Below are 20083 nucleotides of genomic sequence, written 5' to 3' on the forward strand. Positions count from 1 at the left end.
GAAGGCGAGCAGTGGGAAGAAGAAAAAGGAGAAGAATATGGAACTGGTAATCCACAAAAAGGATTGATAAAAATTTAAGTGTCCTTGCTTATTAGCAGCTGTTAGATGATGTCTGGGACAAAAGGGGACCTAAACGTTGGGTATGTATCAGGGAAGAAACATGCTGGTGTGATTCTGGTCGCTAATCTACTGCTGGAAAATGACTGCGCCACACACACACGTTACAGCTTTGTGGTGCTCACTTTTCCTGCGGCAGCTTTTTCTCTCTGGGTTTCCCCAAACTCCTTGATCGTCAGGTTGGGCCCCAACCTCAATCAGCATCTCCAGGTAAAACACCTGGTGAGTTTGGCAAAGCTGTCCTATCTCACACTGAATTAGTTGGGCCTCAAAGTCTTCACCATGCAGTCAACATTGGGAGAGCCATTTTAAAGGGAAAAATTCTATCAAGAAGTGATTATTTTATAAGGGCTCAAAAAGCATTTTAGTAAAGCAAAATTAGAATTCAAAAGATTTAGCATTTAAAAAAATCAATTTAGGTACTTCATTATCGATTTTAAATTATGTTTCCAATTATTAATTATTTGAAAAACCTAAGCAAACACATGAAATATTTGCCTTAAAATATGAGGCCCTCCTGATTTAGATCGATGAACTTAAGAATGACAGTGCAGGCCCAGCAGCTGTGGCCTCATCCCCAGCATTCTCTACTGCAGGGGGGTGTGCGCACGGTGGGGAGGGCTGGTTGGTCCACCTGGGCCTCCATACACTGCTCATTTCTCGAGTGGATGACTTCTCTACTCTCCCTCCATCTCGAGTGGATGACTTCTCTACTCTCCCTCCATCAGAGTCCTCAGTCCCCAGGGAACTCACCAGATTCTTCTGCCCTAGGAGGCATTCAGCCATCAGAGCTGGCCCAGATCAGAGGGGCTTGCAGCTCACAGCCCACCAGAGAATTCCCGTTTAGGTGCATCAGAAATTGAACAGGCTCTTTGGCTAGCCCAGGAACTTCACCGTCAATCATGGTATTATTCCTCGGAGAAATATTTTCCCAATTTCAAAAAACCGGCTTTCAAAGAAAACTTTGGAACATAATGCAATTGAAAATAGCACTAACAGTCTGAAAGTTATTATGCTTCCTCTACCAAAATTAGCATCATGAGTCATTTTATTTTTATACATTGAATGTTATTATGAAAAAAATATGAGCAGCTACTTTATTTTTTATAAAGCTATCTTGTGAGCTTGATCTCATTTGCTCCCTGAATGTTGTAGACAGGAAAGGTATCCTGAGCTCCAACTTTCAGATGAGGAAACTGAAGCTCAGAAAGTCTACCAGCTCCAGGTAGGTGGGCATCTGGGGCTCTAACGACTCCTCATCTGTTGTCTCCCCTGCTCCATTTGACTGTCTCCTAAAAGCATTCATTTTATTGCTCAATCATCTGGAATATCCATAACCAAAATCCCTAGAGCTTTATATCAACTTAACTGCCAACTGCAAAATGGTTCACTTCCCGCTGATGATGTGAAAGAATAAACACAGCCGCCAGAGACCACAAACAGTGTCAAATGATTTAAGACCAAAGCCACACCATTTTCCAACCTCAGCAAAACCATCTCCCTCTATTAATGAAAGCATATTCATTTTCTGGATTTGTGCCCGATCGAGACCACATATATGCCAAAACCAGAGCCCATGTGGTAACCCAAGAAGTTTCATATTGTCTCATGTATGATTAGTACAGCTCTGCCTGAGAAAAAGGAAACCAATTGTAAGATGCCACTATATACATGAAACCACTAGTTCCAAAACGTCCTAAGCATTTTCTTGGAGTTAAGATACATGCATGTGAAAGTCATATTAATTCGCAATCCTCAGCAATGCTTGGTGCCTGGCTGTGGAGCCCATTTGGCACATTCCTACCATGAGTGTCCTACTTCTGCAGGAAATGGTTCTGCCCTCAAGCTCCAGTGCCCTACTTTGAGACTCTTATTTAACACTTGCCTATGTTTGTTATTGTTTCTCCATTTACTGCCACTATGTCAGTTACCTTGGTAAAATGGGTAGGTAGCTGATTCTTCCAGTTGTGGCCATTATATGTATCAATACAGCTGAAATTTGAATGTCATCTAGACTACATAGAATGCCAGAGCAGTAAAATAAGGAAAATGAGTCTGAAAAAGATAATGCTTTAAGAACTGCAGAGTAATAACACTGATTTTCAGAATTACATGTTAAAGTTAGTGACATTTCTTTATTGCCACAACTAATATGTCTACAGGGAAGAGATGAGACTGAGCAGATATGACAGCAATTGAAAAGCAAATGGCTCTCCCCAGAAGCAGGTGGCATAGGAATACTTACTTCCCACACCTGATGTTCCTTCCTTGTGAGGTGACATTTCTTAGCATAATCTCCTGGTCACTCTCCACCCCTCACTTCCTGCTTGGTGAGCACAGGTGTTGTCCTCTGCTCCTCCTGGGGCAGGCGTGGCCTGTGACTGGGTGGGCAAATCTGATTCAGGGGTTCAGGATTAGAAAGCACACCCACCACAGCTATAAACTACATCCTTCAACTTTCTTCCCCATCTGCCTTAGTCTCTCTCTTATTTCTAATTCAAAGCCCAAGGCGTTACATGTTTGGGACCTCTGACTGCCCCCAAATCTTCAGGTATGCCATCCGTGGAGAGTCAAAATTGAACAAGAGTTGCCTATATGTAGCCCTTTCCCAGGAAAGGGAAGAGTAGGCTCTGACTGCCCGCTCTCTCATGCCAGTTGGATGACTGAGTGGTCATTACACTACTGGGTATTCCTTTATAGGAAGGAAACCTCATAAGCAGAAATAGCTCCCCTTCCCACTAACAAATACATCATTAAAAAATTAGCAAGCCTAATAACCAAACTAAATACTGTGACAAAAAAAGAGACTCACCTAATCTCAAAAATAATATGCAAATAAGTAAAACAGTTAATTGTATCGTACTCATATCAGTTTCCCCCTTTTAATAATGTCCTACAGTTACGTAAGATGTCATCACTGGGAGAAGCAGGGTGACTGGGTAAATAGGACCCCTCTACTATTTTTGCAACATCTTGTGAACCTATACTGAGTTCAAACTAAAAGATAAAAAGGAAAGCCACACACACACAAAATACACAAAGATGAAATCCATCTTTAACTCTGTCATCTTAATTGTTGTGATTAATTTTTTCTTATCAGAAATAATTGCTCTTTGAAGCTTCAAGTTTTTTTTTTTTTTTTTTTTTTTGCGGCACGCGGGCCTCTCACTGTTGTGGCCTCTCCCGTTGCAGAGCACAGGCTCCAGATGCACAGGCTCCAGACGTGCAGGCTCAGCGGCCATAGATCATGGGCCCAGCCGCTCTGTGGCATGTGGGATCTTCCCGGACCGGGGCACGAACCCATGTCACCTGCATCGGCAGGCGGACTCTCAACCACTGCGCCACCAGGGAAGCCCGAAGCTTCAAGTTTTGGTAATTCTGATCTCACTTTGTTTAATAAATTTCTGCTGAGTGCCATCTACGTGCCATGTCCTGTTCTAGGTGCTTCAATAGATCATCTTGTTTAACTCGCCTGACTACCCTCTACCCCAGGCACAGCCAGTCACTGGGAGATGAGGAGGGCGAGGCTCACAGAATGTCAGAGCTGAACCGCCAGTTCAGGCCTGTGCTCCCATCACTAGTCCATGAGGCAGCACTGAGCCCTGTCCCCGCCGGGCACAAAGCCAGAGGGACCATCAGGGCTCTGGAAGATGACAGTACCATGTGCTCAGGACGTGGAATACACAATACAGGAGTGAACTCGCATTAGCCAAGGTGGGGAGTTTACTCTAGGGCTTAGAAATTAAAAAACAAAACCCCAACTATATCAAAACATCTTTTTTTTTTTTTTTGCGGTACGTGGGCCTCTCACCCCTGTGGCCTATCCCGCCGCGGAGCACAGGCTCCGGACGTGCAGGCCCAGTGACCATAGCTCACGGGCCCAGCCGCTCCGCGGCACGAGGGACCCTCCCGGACTGGGGCACGAACCCGCGTCCCCTGCATCGGCAGGTGGACTCTCAAACCACTGCGCCACCAGGGAAGCCCCCAAAACATCTCTTAATTTAAAAGTGCAGAGATAAAGAAATCATTTAAGATTTAAAGAGAGTGTGGACAGACCCCCTGCAACAGGACGCGACCCCACCTGCCCACTCAAATTGCCCCACACAGTAGCGGAATTCCTCTTCCCCCGTGTGCTTGCCGTAGCACTTGCCAAAGCTGACCAATCCTTGCTTTTAAAATCTCTACCCTCTTCCACACACTGTCCTTTCTGAATTTTCTGGTCACTTCTCTTGTCTCTCTCTATTCCACAAATCTGGCCATTTTATGGAACCTGTCCTCAGCCCTCCTCTAGCCCTCCTCTCTCCCTCTACTCTCCCCTTGAGTAGTATCATCGTCTTTCTTGACTTCAACGGTCAACTCCACGTAGATGACGCTAAGTCTGCTTTTTTGGCTTTACTTTCTCTGCTAAGCACGGGGTCTTCTCTCCAGTTTCCCACCGGACAGTCCCGCTTGGCTGTTCTGCTGGCACCTTCAAGTTTTACACGAGGGCTAATTACATCATTTCCCTCCCTCCTCTCGCCAAATCAGTTCCCTTACGTAACCCTCTAATTTCTGACAATAACATTATCATTTTCTGAGCTACCCAGGGTCAAACCTCTGTTTAATTCACTCTCCTTTTCCCCACACTCTAGAGCCAAAGTGGAGGAGAGGGACTGCCAAGGGGTGGGAGGACCGACCTTCCTGAGAAACTTCCGCTCAGAAAAAGGAAGAATTGGACAGTGGAGCTGTACTGAGCAAGAAGGGTGAAAGATTAGGACTTGAAGGACCCTCTGGGCGGCAGGTTTGGAGGTCAGAGAAGAGAGACCAGGTGTAAGACGAAGGAAAGAAACCACGTTATCTGGGGGCGGTGGGGGATGCCAGACAGTTCTAACTTCAAAAATGTTAAATCTGAAGCAGGGAAAGAACATATTTCTCTAAGAATTGAACTCAAGATCAAGTGGGTCAGGCTGTAAAGAAGAAAAGGCTGGAAATACAAAGGAATCCATAAAAATAGGAACATTAGTTTAAATCAACCTGGGTTTAATAGTTACGTTATATACCTACAAGTTACCTAACTGTAAATGGGAGTACCTTGAGATTTTCTTCAATTACGGTAAAGCAGCTTTGTACATAGTGTCCCCAAGACACAAGAGGACAAATGAGACACCAGGGAAGTTGGGGCTTGTTTGTGACTGCGACGCATACAAAAGACTCTTCTCCAGTCCCCAGAAAGGGGGCACGATGGAAACTACAACAGACTGATCTCATCTCCTCCTCCCCTTGCACTGCACGATGGAAACTACAACAGACCTTCTGGTGGAGGTGACTCCAGGAATTTTCCTCAGTTCCTGTATTATCCCTTCCCAATTGTTGGGCCTTATAAGCCAGAAATGAACCCTAACACCTCCTGATAATCCCCTATTTCGTCTGTGTCACCTCCTTAAGTGATGCAATTTAATGCTGGAATCTAGAGGGCCTAGCCTTTTATCTGGTCTGTATTTCTCTTTTTCCAGGTTTCAAGGAGCTCTCCCGAAAGCCTAACGTTCTGGAATTTAGTGATCATGCACAGATTAACCTTCTTTACGCTAAGGATTTTGCAGACAAACTCCCGTCTCCAGTTTTGCCAGACTGGGAATATTAATCCTTCCACTTAGTGGGAAGTGGTGCTGGTCCCTCTGAGCACCAACGATCATCCTCTCCTCAAAATGCTATTAAGCACCTGACAGGTAGAACTGAACTCGTGGAAGTACCAGAGTTTTGTCAAAGAATAGGGCATCAGAATACTATTATCTGGACATGCGGATCATCAAAACGTAGGCCCCCTGGGCTTCCCTGATGGCGCAGTGGTTGAGAGTCCGCCTGCCGATGCAGGGGACACAGGTTTGTGCCCCGGTCCGGAAAGATCCCACATGCCACGGAGCGGCTGGGCCTGTGAGCCATGGCCGCTGAGCCTGCGCATCCGGAGCCTGTGCTCCGCAACAAGACAGGCCATGACAGTGAGAGGCCCGCGCACCGCGATGTAGAGTGGCCCCTGCTTGCCACAACTAGAGAAAGCCCTCGCACAGAAACGAAGACCCAACACAGCCAAATAGAAATAAATAAATTAATTAATTAAAAAAGTAGGCCCCTGCTGGCAGCTCTCTTGCCCTCCACTGCCTTACTAACCACCCAAAGCACGCCTGGCACAGAGCAGCCACCGCACAAACACTTGTGAAATCAATGTCTCTTGATGTCAGTGGTGCAGTAATAAACATATATGTACGTGTACACAAATACATATATGTAAGAAACAATGCAAAGGAAACTTTCAAAAATCTCAACACTTCAGTATCTTTTCCTCTGAGCATCACTGGCCCCTATGCTGTGGAGGAGCTTTTTTTCTTTCGTGCCCATTCCTTGATCTCGATGCTTTAGCTCCATTATAATCACTCTAAAATCTAATAACTGCAGCAACACCTCTTAATTGGGGCTGCTGTGTGTGAGATCTTAACCCTCCAATCCATCCGTACCACTGACACACTTTCCTCCTGCCACATTTCAGCTTTTCGGCCTTTACCAGTTTAACATCTCGCGCATGCCCACCTGTCTGCCACTCTGATCTCATCTCCTCCTCCCCTTGCACTGACCTCCAGCCGCTCTGTGTTACTCCAAGCCTGCACTCTGCAGCCTGGTATTCGAGGCCCATGACCGTAGCCTCTGAATCTCACCTCCCACGCCTCCCCCACGGAACTCTCTGCTCTGGACAGACATACCTTTTCAGCAGCCCCCAAACACACCGTATCCCTTTTCCTCGGTGACAGTTTCCCAAATCCTACACAACCTGCAGGACCCAGCTTCACACGCCTTCTACTCATTCAATGGCCTCCAACAGGGCTGCTTTAGGGAGACAGGACGACTCTAGCACTGGGTCGGATGGCAGAATGCACAAAGTTTAACAGCAGTTAAAGTCATAAAGGAGAGGAAGTCCTGCCCTTATCTTTTTGCCTTGCTGTGTTCTCTCTGGCTTACAGACATTATTCTATTAGTACAGCCGCAAGTCATTTATTTATTTTTTCAATTGAACAAAGTTGCTTTTTAAAAATGCCTTGAGCTAGAGTTACCGGTTCTGAAGGCTGGTGTAATTGAACAATTCTGCCCACGGCCAGATCTGTTGGGGTGAATGTGCCCATGAGCAAGCTGGTAAAAAGCCCGTCAGTGCGACACATTCGCAAGAGTAGAGATTTTCATCTGGTCTTACGGTGAAGTCAAGTTGCTTACATTTTTATCATTTGGATGATACAAAACAGTTTTTCTTTGTTTTAATTAAACACAAGAGAATGTCCAGTTCAGGGGATTCTGCAAATGAAATACCCTAAAACAACATCTCCCTTCCCCCAAATTTGTAAACGTACATACACATAGTGACAGTGTACAGTTGACACAAATGGCTCTTGGTGACCACAGCAGGAGCACGTTCTCAGGTGGAGGCAATAATGGGCCCCTTTCTCCTGCTGGACTGGGATGTGGGCTGCTGACTGCGCTCCTGAGAGAGGCCTCGGGCTGTGTAAGCCCCTCCCCCGCCAGATCCCAGGCAGGTTCAGAGGAAGGCTTTGGAGATGATGACAGTGCCCGGTGAGTGGTGGTGGGCAGCGAGGAGGGAGTTACTACAGTGCCCTTTCCCCCACACCCTAGAGGGACGCAAGGACCTCGGGACAAGAAAGGGGCATCTGACCCACTGAGTCAGTTTGCGTGTGAGGACGCCGAAGCAAGGGAAGAGGGAAAGGAGAGGAGCGTAGGGAGAAGTGCACTGTACATACTGGCATACCAGAGGTCCTAGCTCTGGATTTGATGTATTTTGGGTCACAATAATACTCAATTCTCCTTTATACCAACTGATTTAATTATATATTTTTATTCTATACAAATACATTTATATATTTGTTTTTATTTTTAAATTTATAAATTATGTATAAATATATAAATGCATATACATATATCCAGTCAGCACTCCTATCTGTAGGTTCCGCATCTGCAGATTCAACTAACCACGGACAGTGTACTGTATCCGTGGATACAGAGGACCGAGTATGGGACCTGAGCATCTGTGGACTTTAGTATCTGGGGCAGGTCCCCCATGGATGCTGAGGGACAACTATATATATATGAAAGAGCTTTTTAAAACAAGACAAGAATTCCAAAAGCTTTTACATAAAAATTAAAAGCAGACTATCTCAATGGAAGAATGGTTGAGAATTTGAGGTACATCTTCATCACAGAATATTATGCTGCCAATGAAAAGAATAAGTCTATTGAGTTTTTTTACTGTGTATTGTTAAAATAGAAAAGAGATGTGCACAGAATATTCCATTTTTGAAAACCTATGAGTGGGGTTTCCCTGGTGGCACTGTGGTTAAGAATCTGCCTGCCAATGCAGGTGACATGGGTTTGAGCCCTGGTCCGGTAAGATCCCACATGCTGTGGAGCAACTAAGCCCGTGCACCACAACTACTGAGCCTGTGCTCTAGAGCCCGCGAGCCACAACTACTGAGCCCACGTGCCACAACTACTGAAGCCCACGTACCTAGACCATGTGATCCGCAACAAGAGAAACCACCTCAATGACAAGCCCGCGCACCTCAACGAAGAGTAGCCCCTGCTCACCGCAACTAGGGAAAGTCCACACACAGCAATGAAGACCCAACGCAGCCAAAAACAAATAAATAAAAATAAATTTATATAAAAAAAGAGAAAACCTATGACTGTATTAAAAGGTGCTGAGCACATCTGTGTGACGAATATTGGCTAACAGGGAGAACCAGGAGGAGAAACAAGGAGGAAAAGAGGGTGACAGGAAACAAGCAAAAACAACTCTTAGAAAGAGGAAGTTCATGATAAAAAGCAAGAATTATATAAAATTATACATATGTAAGTGTATATAATATGTATGCATGTAAAATGCATGGAAGAATGGTTACTAAAATGTTGGAGGTAGATTATCTAAGGGTGAAAATAATTCAGGTGATTTTTACACTCTTCTTCATACTTCTTTTTTTGCATTTTAACAAGAAACATAATAATTATATAACCCAAATAACTATTTTCATTGAGGGAAAAATTTAAATAACTCCGTAACACTGTCAGCATGAAAATAATGTTTCTTAAGTCTCCCTAGCCAAAAGGTGGCACATCCAGTAGAATTTTGAATCACTCAGAACTAAAGGAGGCTTTCACAGTCTTTTCTGAAATGGAGACAGACCACAAAGTCCAAAATTAATAATTATCATATACACTTTAAGCATCTTTAAGGCAGGGCCTAAATCTAATTTTTAGCACACTTTCCCCAAGGCTTCGAGCACGCAGTCCTTGATCAAGCCCCATTAACTGACAAGCACATTTCAAATCTCATCAATTATTACACCAAAGATGCTATTATCTGATATACAAATGCTATTAAAGAGTAAAATCTCTTCTAAAGAAGAATACGAGACCTGAAGCAGCTCCAATGAAAATAATTCAACTATGAAATTTAATCTGCCGCAAAAGAAGTAATGAAACTCTAACACATAACACATTTTTTCTTCCTGCCCTGGTCATACTAAACGTATCTGGCTTTGCTACCGCCGTCTACACATGCCCTCAACAACTGTCCACTCAGTGTCATTAAATTCTGTTTTCTTTACTGTAGATACAATATTTATGATATAAGCTACCAATCTTCATGAACAATCTCCAAGCTAGACCTGTCTTAAACTCTGAAAGTTAACACTCTGCCTATTAAAATTCTGATTATAACATGCAATTGTTTTGAAGAGGTGCTAATTTTTCATTCTTCCAGTCTTGCTTTCTCCGCAGGGTAGTGGAAATAGATGTCTACATGCTGGAGACCTGCTCCGTGAAAAGCCATGGAATAGCCTTTCCAGAGGAAATGGGCACACACGGGGCAGAGGTGTGGCTAGGGCTGCCACCCTGATCCCCGAGGCTGGGCACCCTCACCTGGCTACAGATAACAGCCCAACTGTTTCCCGATACACCCACTGGCAGGTAAGTGGTATTAGACAACATGAAGACTAACTTTACACGTCTAACTCTTTCAAGTAAAATACTTACTTGGACTAACAAGTGGCCTGAATTAGGCAAACATGTACCAGACTTCTTGGTGTTCTCGTTTATTTGTGTCATCAAATTCATCAATATTTCTACAGCACCTTTGCCAATCATTTCATGAAGAAATCCTGGATTTCCAGAAATGAATTTGATCACCCCCATGCAGTATAAGAAAGCCTCGGTGTTAGCTTGCAGCTCTTCACTTCTCAGGACCTCCAATAATGATTCTGTCAAAAAGATGAATTATTACAAATGGATGAGTAGAACAGCTGGAAAGAGAGATATTAAAGCACTTGTATGTGAACATCAAATACGATTTGTAAAATGTTAGCCAGAACCTACATTCAAATGCTTGTGAAGAGTTGCTCACATGGCATAAACAGGAAAGCTTACTTTTAGCTAAGACATATCTCTGTAACAGTAATGACAGCAAAAAGATGGGATTATTATATGTAAATAAGAAAATGTTCTTTTAACTGAGTGCCATTCCTTGCCTTTTTTTTTTTTTTTTTTTTTTTGCGGTACGCGGGCCTCTCACTGTTGTGGCCTCTCCCGTTGCGGAGCACAGGCTCCGGACGCGCAGGCTCAGCGGCCATGGCTCACGGGCCCAGCCGCTCCGCAGCATGTGGGATCCTCCTGGACCGGGGCACGAACCCATGTCCCCTGTATTAGCAGGCGGACTCTCAACCACTGCACCACCCAGAGAAGCCCACCATTCCTTGCCTCTTATTAATATTTGCCAAACTTTATTTTTGGTTACAAACAGTTTGAGTTATTATAGAATAACTAATAATCAAAGCAATTTAAGAGTTAAATTTCAACAAACCTTTAAGAATATACTGGTTGCTGTATGAATGGAAAGTTAATCAAGATAGGAACTTTTAAAAGTATCTCAACAGTAGAAAGGGGTGCTTCGAATATAACATCCACCCTTTCCCAAGACAACTTAAAGAACATCCATCCAAATAACATACAAGTACTAGGTTTTACGATTAATCCAGGCAGCTCTGATAAAGTTAAACATGCCTATCTCACATTAATTTTTATTAATGTCAATGTGATCATCTGTCAGAACCTTTCTTTGTTTTTAGTCTCTTACTCTCAATGAGCTGATTCAGTGTTAGAAATTTCTTTCAGTACTGGCTTTGTCCCTGTCTGCTGGGATTAAAAAAAAAAAAAAAAAGAAAGAAGAAGACCATTTATCCTATGTTGAAAAAGAGGACTTAAAGCCTTTTCCATGTTGCTGCCTTCTCTTAGATCAACAATACTAATTCATAAAAGATTTCTGTTTAGGTAACTATTTAAGCATCTTAATTATTTAAGGGTATATAAAGAATTACACATTATTAGCTAGATAATTAGAATGTATTAAAATTCCTCTACCTACATATTTGAAACACATTTGACACACTGTGATGTCAATTTTATACAACAGTTATAGATGTTTTCCCAGTTCTAATCATTCCTACTATATCAAAAGATCAAACATTTCAATTATGTCAAACACTATTAAATGTATTTTTTCTAGTAGTAAAACCAAGACCAGGAAATGAATTTTTAAATAGGAACCACTTTATAAATTATATATTATTACTACAGGCATTTTAAAAAAAATAGCAGGCTATCCTCCTAGGTTCCAAAGGATACATTAAGTGGAACATGGAAAACATAAAGGACAGAGAAAAAACAGGCATCACCTAACTTCTGCATATTATGAGAAAATAAAATATTCCAGTTATCATTAATTATAACTTTGCTCTCCAAACTTTTCATTCATACTCAAGTACAACATTTGCTCAATGGTAGTGCTGAATAATACTCACCCAGAATGCCATCATTTTGAATCAGAGAATCATTCTTCTCACTCCTGCTAATTTTAAATATAAGCTTGCAGACATTAAGAAGATTCTTTCCACTCACTTTAAGCTGCAGAGAAAGAAATCACATTTCCACTGCAGGGAAATAAAGATATGCCATAATTTTTAAACATAAACATCTAATTTAAAAAGTGCGGCAAGAGAATTTTTAAAACATAAATAAAAGTTCTAAGGAAGTCAACTTTCAAAAGTTTTGGCCTCATATTTGCCAACTATGGTATCTAATTAACTCACTTATAGTAAACAATGTAAGTGATATTTAGAGTAAGCACCTTTTAATGATCAGCCTTTATTTCTTACTTCATAAAGTCTCATGCTTATATGTGAAATTATTATTTTTCAAAGAATATATGAGGAAAAGGGGGGGCTGATGTTGATAAATTTAAGTAAATGGAGTAATTGCCTTCCACAAAAGTAAAGGAAGATGGATACTAAAATTTCAGATTAAACTAACCTAGAAAAGAATACATCATGGAGGTGAAGGAAAGAAAAGAAAGGGGGAAAGTACAATTATATTTATCATTTGGATAAAATAAAAAGTAATATTCTTTGATTAGATAATACATATGTATTTATTACAATATTTAAGCCTATTTCTGGAATGCTTTGAGAAAATCGCAAGTAACGTTCAAAGGTTAAAATTACCTTCTAAATCACAGAAAAATAATTCAAGTAAATTAAGCAATAAGGAAGTATACTCTTTAAAAGAAAAACACAGTATAGGAGGACTGAATCAAATGGTCTAAATTAGCTGCATATTTATGTAAAGTAGTAAAAATTAAAATAAAAAATCCTAAATACCCAACATTTAAGAATAATTTAATAAATTGTGGAACATCAATACTATTCATATTAAGCAGTCACAAAAGTGTAACAGTGAACACCATGCATAAAAAGACATAACCTACTGTAAGATGGAAATACCATGTGCCCTCATTGCAAGAGTGTAGAATATATTTGTAGGAATGAGGTCATCTGAACAAATAAATATATCTCTGTGAAAAGGATGGCATATAGGTCATTATTTTATAATTAAAAAGTATCCTTAAAAAAAAAAGGGTCTTCCCTGGTGGCACAGTGGTTAAGAATAAGCCTGCCAATGCAGGGGACACGGATTCGAGTACTAGTCTGGGACGATCCCACGTGCCGCGGAGCAACTAAGCCCGTGCGTCATAACTACTGAGCCTGCACTCTAGAGCCACAACTACTGAGCCCACGTGCCTAGAGCCCGTGCTCCACAACAAGAGAAGCCACAGCAGTGAGAAGCCCGCGCACTGCAACGAAGAGTAGCTCCTGCTCGCCGCAAGTAGAGAAAGCCCATGTGCAGCAACAAAGACCCAACGCAGCCAAAAATAATTAATCTAAGAAAAAGAAAAAATTCCTTTAGAAAAAAAGTATCCTTAAAATTATCTTCAATATTGTTTACTTATTTTTTAAATTTTATTTATTTAGGGCCACAACTACTGAAGCCCGCATGCCTAGAGACCATGCGCTGCTACAAGAGCGCTGGCTCAGTAGTTGTGGCGCATGGGCTTAGTTGCTCCGCGGCATGTGGGATCTTCCCAGACCAGGGATCAAACCCGTGTCCCCTGCATTGGCAGGCGGATTCCCAACCACTGCGCCACCAGGGGAGCCCTCAATATTGTCTATTAATGAGTTTTCAGCTAGTAAAAAAAAAAAAAGATAATGGAATTTGTCAGACATATTTTTAAAAGATTCATTCTATATTTGATCCACAAATATTATTGAGCTCCTATTGTGTACCAGGCACTGTGCTGTTTGCTGTGGGAAATACCAAGGTGAACGTGGTCAGCCCCGAGCTGGAGAGAAAGGGGGAGGTGAGTATTATTCATGGAGCAGCTTCTGTCTGCCCCTCTGCTCTGGTGCTTTTCATGACATCTCAGAGCAAACCCTGCAAATTAGCTGTAGTCATTCCCATTTTGCAACTGAAGAGTCTGCTCCTCAGACAGGCCATGTCATCTCATCTCAGCATCACCTGGGTGTGTATTAGAAATGCAGAATCTCAGGCCCCACCAGCCGTACGGAACCAGAATCTGCATTTTACAACTTTGCCAGGGGATCATGTGTACATTCAAGTCTGAGAAGCTCTGTTACGGAAGGCTCAGAAACTGTCACACGTGGCAGAATGGAAATTCTTTCTGTTCTCAGGATGAAAAAAGGAAATGGAAACTTAAAAAAAATGTTTTCAATGTTTAGGTATTTTTAAAATGTTGTTTAAAAACCTAGGGAAAAAAAGCTGACTAGAGAGAAAAAAAATCTGCATCAATGGAAATATATATTGCCCTTTATATCTGGGAATATATTTTAATCTGTTGGCAATCTTCCACTACATTATGAGCCTTTGAGGTCAAAACCATGATTTGTTACTCTTTCTACATGTGGAACATAGCATCTGCTATGTACTTAGTGAAACTTGCTGAATAAATGAATGAATACAACTAACCTCACTCCCCACTCCAAGTCTTATATTTTTAGTGAAAAGTGGGAAAGAAAACAACAACAACAACAACAAAAGAACACCTGGTATCAGAGTTTTCATTAAAAAAAACCCCAACAAACCCCACCATTTCCAGGCCTGCTATAAGGTCAGTTTACATTCAGAGCAAATTCCTATACCTTCTCTTTTGGTAACTGTAAAATTATGACTTTGAGACCAAAAAAGACAATAAAACATTAAATTATATGCAAGGAATACAGACTACCCTGTATAAAACAGCACTTGCCCCAACACAGGCCATTCCCTTTACTCTGCTTTATTTTTTTCCCACAGTGCTCATCAGCCCCTTTAGCACTTGAAGTGTTTACTCTCTGTCTCTCCTGCTACATGGCCAGCCTGCAGGGCAGGGGTTATTTTATTCACTTTCATTCCCTGGCACAAAGTAGGTTCTTGCAGTGGGGTAGTTCACCTTTATGTTAAACATAGGAGTTTATTTTATTTAAAGCCAATTTGGAAAATTAAAGAAAAGGGAAGTTTAAAAATCACTCATAACACTGCCACTATATATAGCCACTGTTGACATACTGCTATTTCTTTTCTGTTTTTCCCCCTGTATAGGATGTTAGATTGTCCTCCCTTCCTGAATGTAGTTGCTTTCACACTGTATATATGTTTGTACTCTAAAAAAATCTTAAAATAGGCAGATATATTTTTGTAAGATTTTTTTGATACAAAGGTTAAAATGAAAATGGCTATCTGGCAAACCCCACTTAACCAAAGAATGCAAGAAATCAGAACTAACATTAAACTCACTGGATTTTTTTTTAACTATAAATAATTTTAAATGTCTGAATTATAATATTAAACTGGTAGATAAAATCTTAGCAGAAGTTATTTAAAAAAATTTTACTCCTATTATCTTCAGTTTTTTGTCAAATTTTTTTTTCTTCAACAGCTTTTTATGATGTCCTTTAAAAAAATTTGCATAGAACCCCATTACCAAGGTCTAAGGGAAGCGATGTCTTGCCTGGAGCATTATAGAAGATTCACGTGGCAAATGGGAAGTGGGACTTGTTGGTCGATCCTGGCCGCCATCTACACTCGATCAAAAAGGACAGCCCACCCACCTCCGCACTCTGGACTGTAGCCTAGCGGTCTTGCCCAATTCAGCCAGGCGGTCAGTGTCATGGAAAGAGCTTTATCTAAACGTATGTTTCGTTCAGAATGTGTTCACTGCCTGGCAGATCGCAGCCTTTTGCCCTAAAATATTTAAATTGTGCCATGTATATATAATTAATTTGAATGGCGCCTTTAATAACCAAGATGACATTTTCTCTGCAGAGCATTAACAAATTCATGGCATTTTCCTTCTTCCTTTCTCTCTCTCTTTTATTTATTTACTTACTTGGTACAGAGCACAATGCCTAGGATGAAAAACAAAGGCAGTCCCTGGGCAGCTGGTTGCTTGGGTCCAGCCCAGAGCAGCTACACCAGTAGAGCCCTCCAGCCTCACACTGGGGTCTCCTGGGCCAGGAGGTGCCCCAAATCCAGGGCTGGAGAAGGAACTGGGCAAGCGTGCAGTTATCTTTTCATCTCTACTTATAACTTCTGACTTTAAATCCTCCCTGTGGTTTATGGTCTTTCTGTTTCATTAAAACTGATCCATTTTCATCAATGAGAGGGGATTAAACTACTACTGAAATCATTATTTCAAGGAAATGTTGCTTTCTGCATCACATCACAGTTTTTACAAAGAGGGTGAATAGTTTAGGGTGGCAGCTAAATAAGAACGTACTTCTCCAAAACACTGCATGCAATGTGTAGTCAGAATATTCTGCTCTTTGAAACACTTCAAAGTAAGAAATAGTGGGCACCCTTACTAAACTATTAGTAAGTATGCCAACACTTACCTTCACTGTGTACTTTAAGATTTTAAATTACATGAATTATGGGTGTTAATAGCTTTTACTTTTATGAAACCAGGTAAACAAAGCTTCATTCATTTGTTTTAGCCGCTCTCTTAGAACGGTCTCTAATAATTGTGTCTTATCTTTTGGTTCCAACTGTTTATGGCTGTGACAACAAAGGGCTGCCCTCAAACAATGATATCATTTTGCTTGAGACAGAGCTTCTACATACTTTTATTAAAGGTGTCTGGCCTTTTCTTCTAACACCTCACAGGAGCCTTCTATGACCACCAAGCAGCTGGTTCTGTTTCACGCGGCCTCATAAAGCACCTGGCCACTATGACCGCAGCCCAAGTTATCTGAAGTTATTTATTAAATCACGTGATAGAACCAAGCACCCAGCAGAAACCACAGTCTGCTCTCCGATACTGATCTCCAGTCAGGTTACCTGAGCGACTGTTTTGACTGTGTTTGCCTGTTGTCACTTTTTTTTAAAAAACCTTGCCACAGTCCATGTGTAAGCGTTTATTTGAACATTTCATCTGTACTCAGCCTTAGTTCCTTAGATGGTACTTTCTGGTCAAAATTCTGGGATGTCAGTTTACCACCTTAATTTTTTTTCAAGATTCTAAACAAACACACTGCATTTCTAATCTTCTTTGTAATATTTACAAATAAAGCATTAAACAGAACTTTTACGTGCTACAGTCTACGAGACCAGAGGAAGGAAAAACTTACTGCTAGGATAATTTTTGCAAGTTTAAGGCTCAGCATGTCTGAGCCAACATCAACAAGTTTATATAGGGTCTTCAGGAGAATACTTCTTCTCTTAAATTTACTTCCAAGCATGTTTCCTTCCTCTAAAGCGTGGTGAAGCTGTGTGCAAGCAGCACAAACCGTTTCAATGTTTTCTTCTGTCAGGGCAAAGAGAGCAAAGCAGAACTTACTCATTGAGGTCAAGTTTACAAGTGTGTCAAACACAGAAGGTGTAAGTAAAACCCCATAATTAGTTCCCCGGACATCTTCAAATTCCTGAACTATGTTTCTTTTTTTTTCCGTTTCTTATCATTTCCAACTACCTGATTTTTTTTTTCCATTTTGTTGCTCCATCTCCTACCATGTTGACTTCTTTACTAATCAGTTAGCTTATCTAAAACACACAGCCTTTCAAAGAGTGTATTGAGAAGCGGAACTGCACTATCTCAGCTGCTCTCCTTTATTCCTGATGAGCTACCCACCAATGCTCTGCTCAGAAGCATTCCGCTCACGACTCTGCCGTCGACCCTCCGCCACACAGTTCCAAGGGCCCAGAATGTTCTCCTTACCCTCGTCCCTACTGATTTTGATCCTTCAAGGCTCTGTTTACTTTCTGGCTCCTCTAGAAAAGGTGTACCATGCAACATTCGACAAATACTGTTATTTTTCACATATATATGCATGTTGTGTTACATGTCCAATGCCCTCAAACAGATGTCATGCTAAGTGAGTAGGAACCATGTCTGACACATCTTTGTACCGATAGTGCCTGGTGCAGTGAAAATACTGTACTGACAGCCTATACCACAGTTTAATGCAGATTCATTTTCTAATATGTCTGTTGATAAAAACGATGATCAACATTTTCCTATGAGACTAATGCTCATTATCTGAGAAAGGAAGGCGCAAGTGGAACAAAATCTCAAAATGTCACCACATCCACCATTATTTGGAGGTGCGTATTAGCAAAGAGGATAATAAAAAGAAGACTTTAGTTAGGAAACGGGAGACCTAGACCACTTCATTTTATAATTGGGATTCTGAGGAAAGCAATTTTTGCAAGTGGTAGCCCTACCAACAGGCATACAGGGAAGAAAAGTAGCACACAATCTAGAACAGGAGGGGAATACAAGGATCCAAGGTATAAGGCATTCAGTTGAAAAATATTATCTCTGATAGATCCCGTCACAAAATTTAAAAGTAGGAAACCAATCTTAAATAAATACCATAATGTGCTCTTGAAAGCCCGCATAGAGGAAGTGTGCGCCTGCAGAAGGAAATGACTCAGGCCATTTTTAGCTCTTTTCAACAATAACATCTAAGAAAAAATTTTAAACCTCAATAGCTAAGTAACCTTCCATGCCTTTCAGTTATGCGCTTAAATAAATGAATTGATGGGAAATGACTTAGACTAACTTTAAATAAAGGGAAAAACCTGAGCTCTACTGTAAGAAATGGTTTTGTTTTGTTGTTTTATTCTTCTGTTACTGGCAGTTTCTTCACAAAGCCCAAGTCCAGGCTGAGGGCTACTCTGTGGCAGTGGGTAGACGTCAAGGTATTTTTCTAATACTTCCCTCCGCAAACTCTTCAGCCTGGTGGGTTCTACTTAAGAGTAGCTGTTTTAGCTTAAAAGAAATTAAAAAGGAAGGCTCCCGGGTCAAATTTTAAACTGTTGATCAAATTACCTCTTTCTACCAGTTGGTCTGTTAGAACTGCCATGTAGCGTCAAAAGACAGCTTGAATCTAAGAGCCATCAAGATCCTCAAGGGGCTAAAGCTAGTGGGTGAAAGTTTGAGGAGTAACAGAAAGCAAGGCAGACTCAAAGTAACTTCTCCCCATAAGATACCTGTTCACTAGAAAGTGAAAAGCAGTGATTTTACAGTGGAAAAACCTGGCAGACACCACCTTCCCCAAGCGATCAAAGTCCACGTCACCAGTAAAGGACCAAATCAGCATCACGTGCCTCCGGATAGGACACACTGGGAAGGACACAGCCCCGCTCATGCTGCACACTGCCCCAAACACCTAACAAGCATCCAATGGTGAGAACAAACCAGACAAACCCGATTTGTGGGGCAGTCTATAAAATAATTGGCCTTTTCTCCTCAAATACATCAAGATCCTGAAAGAGACATGACAAACAACTGTATTTTCTTTCTATAAAGGAAATCATTAGGATAACGGGCAAAATCTGAATACGGTTTGTAACTTCCAGATACGTAACAGAATGCCCTTGTTTCTACAAATACATGCTGGAGTACTTAGGGATATGGGTATCATGATGGCTATTTGTTCTCAAACGGTTCAAAAAAGGGGAAAAGACAATGTGTGCGTGTGTTGGGGGGGTGTGTACAGAAAAAGAGAGCAAGAGGGAGAGAGGGGGGCAGGGAGAGAGAGAATGATAAAGCTTATGTGGTAAAATGTTAATATTTTGGGAATCTGGGGGAAGAGCATACAGGATTTCTTTGTACTATTCTTGCAACTTTTCTAAAAGTCTGAAATTAGGTCAAAATAAAAAGTCAAAGAAAGAAAGAAAGAAAGAAGGGAGGGAGGGAGGGAAGGAGGAAGGGAGGAAAGAAAGATCTCAAAGGGTCAAGTAACCTAGTCCTACCACCACCTGCTGTTCTTAAAGTTGTCTATGGAAGAGATGTCATCCTTCAGCATTTAATAATCCCCCAAGAAGGGAGATTCATCCACATTTCAAATCCCAAACTCCTGCTAAGTTTTCTCTGTTAGTGCCTGTGGTGACAGAGCCCTCAGAACGCTCTTAAAATCCTTCAAGCTGAAGACTTTCTCCAAGACAGGCCTTTGTGCTGCCCCTATCCTCCCCACTGTGCTCCTCCTGGTATGTTTTTTTCTTTAACCTTTGCCCAGATTGATTGCTCTTCCCATTAGTTTTTAGGCAC

The 20083-nt window shown here is 41.5% G+C and overlaps 1 protein-coding gene across 1 annotated transcript in view; it reads right to left on the reverse strand.

Moving 5' to 3' along the window:
• ARMC2 (armadillo repeat containing 2) overlaps positions 1 to 20083 on the reverse strand; it is a 106746-nt gene that overhangs the window by 44888 nt on the left and 41775 nt on the right. The window contains exons 8-10 of the mRNA XM_060030130.1: positions 17160 to 17335; positions 12003 to 12105; positions 10183 to 10406 (exon numbers count right to left, since the gene is read on the reverse strand). Of these exons, the coding sequence (XP_059886113.1) occupies positions 10183 to 10406; positions 12003 to 12105; positions 17160 to 17335 (503 nt within the window). The remainder of the gene's footprint in view (positions 1 to 10182; positions 10407 to 12002; positions 12106 to 17159; positions 17336 to 20083) is intronic.

Source organism: Delphinus delphis, chromosome 14, assembly GCF_949987515.2.
Source record: "Delphinus delphis chromosome 14, mDelDel1.2, whole genome shotgun sequence".
In the NCBI taxonomy this organism is placed as follows: Eukaryota; Metazoa; Chordata; class Mammalia; order Artiodactyla; family Delphinidae; genus Delphinus; species Delphinus delphis.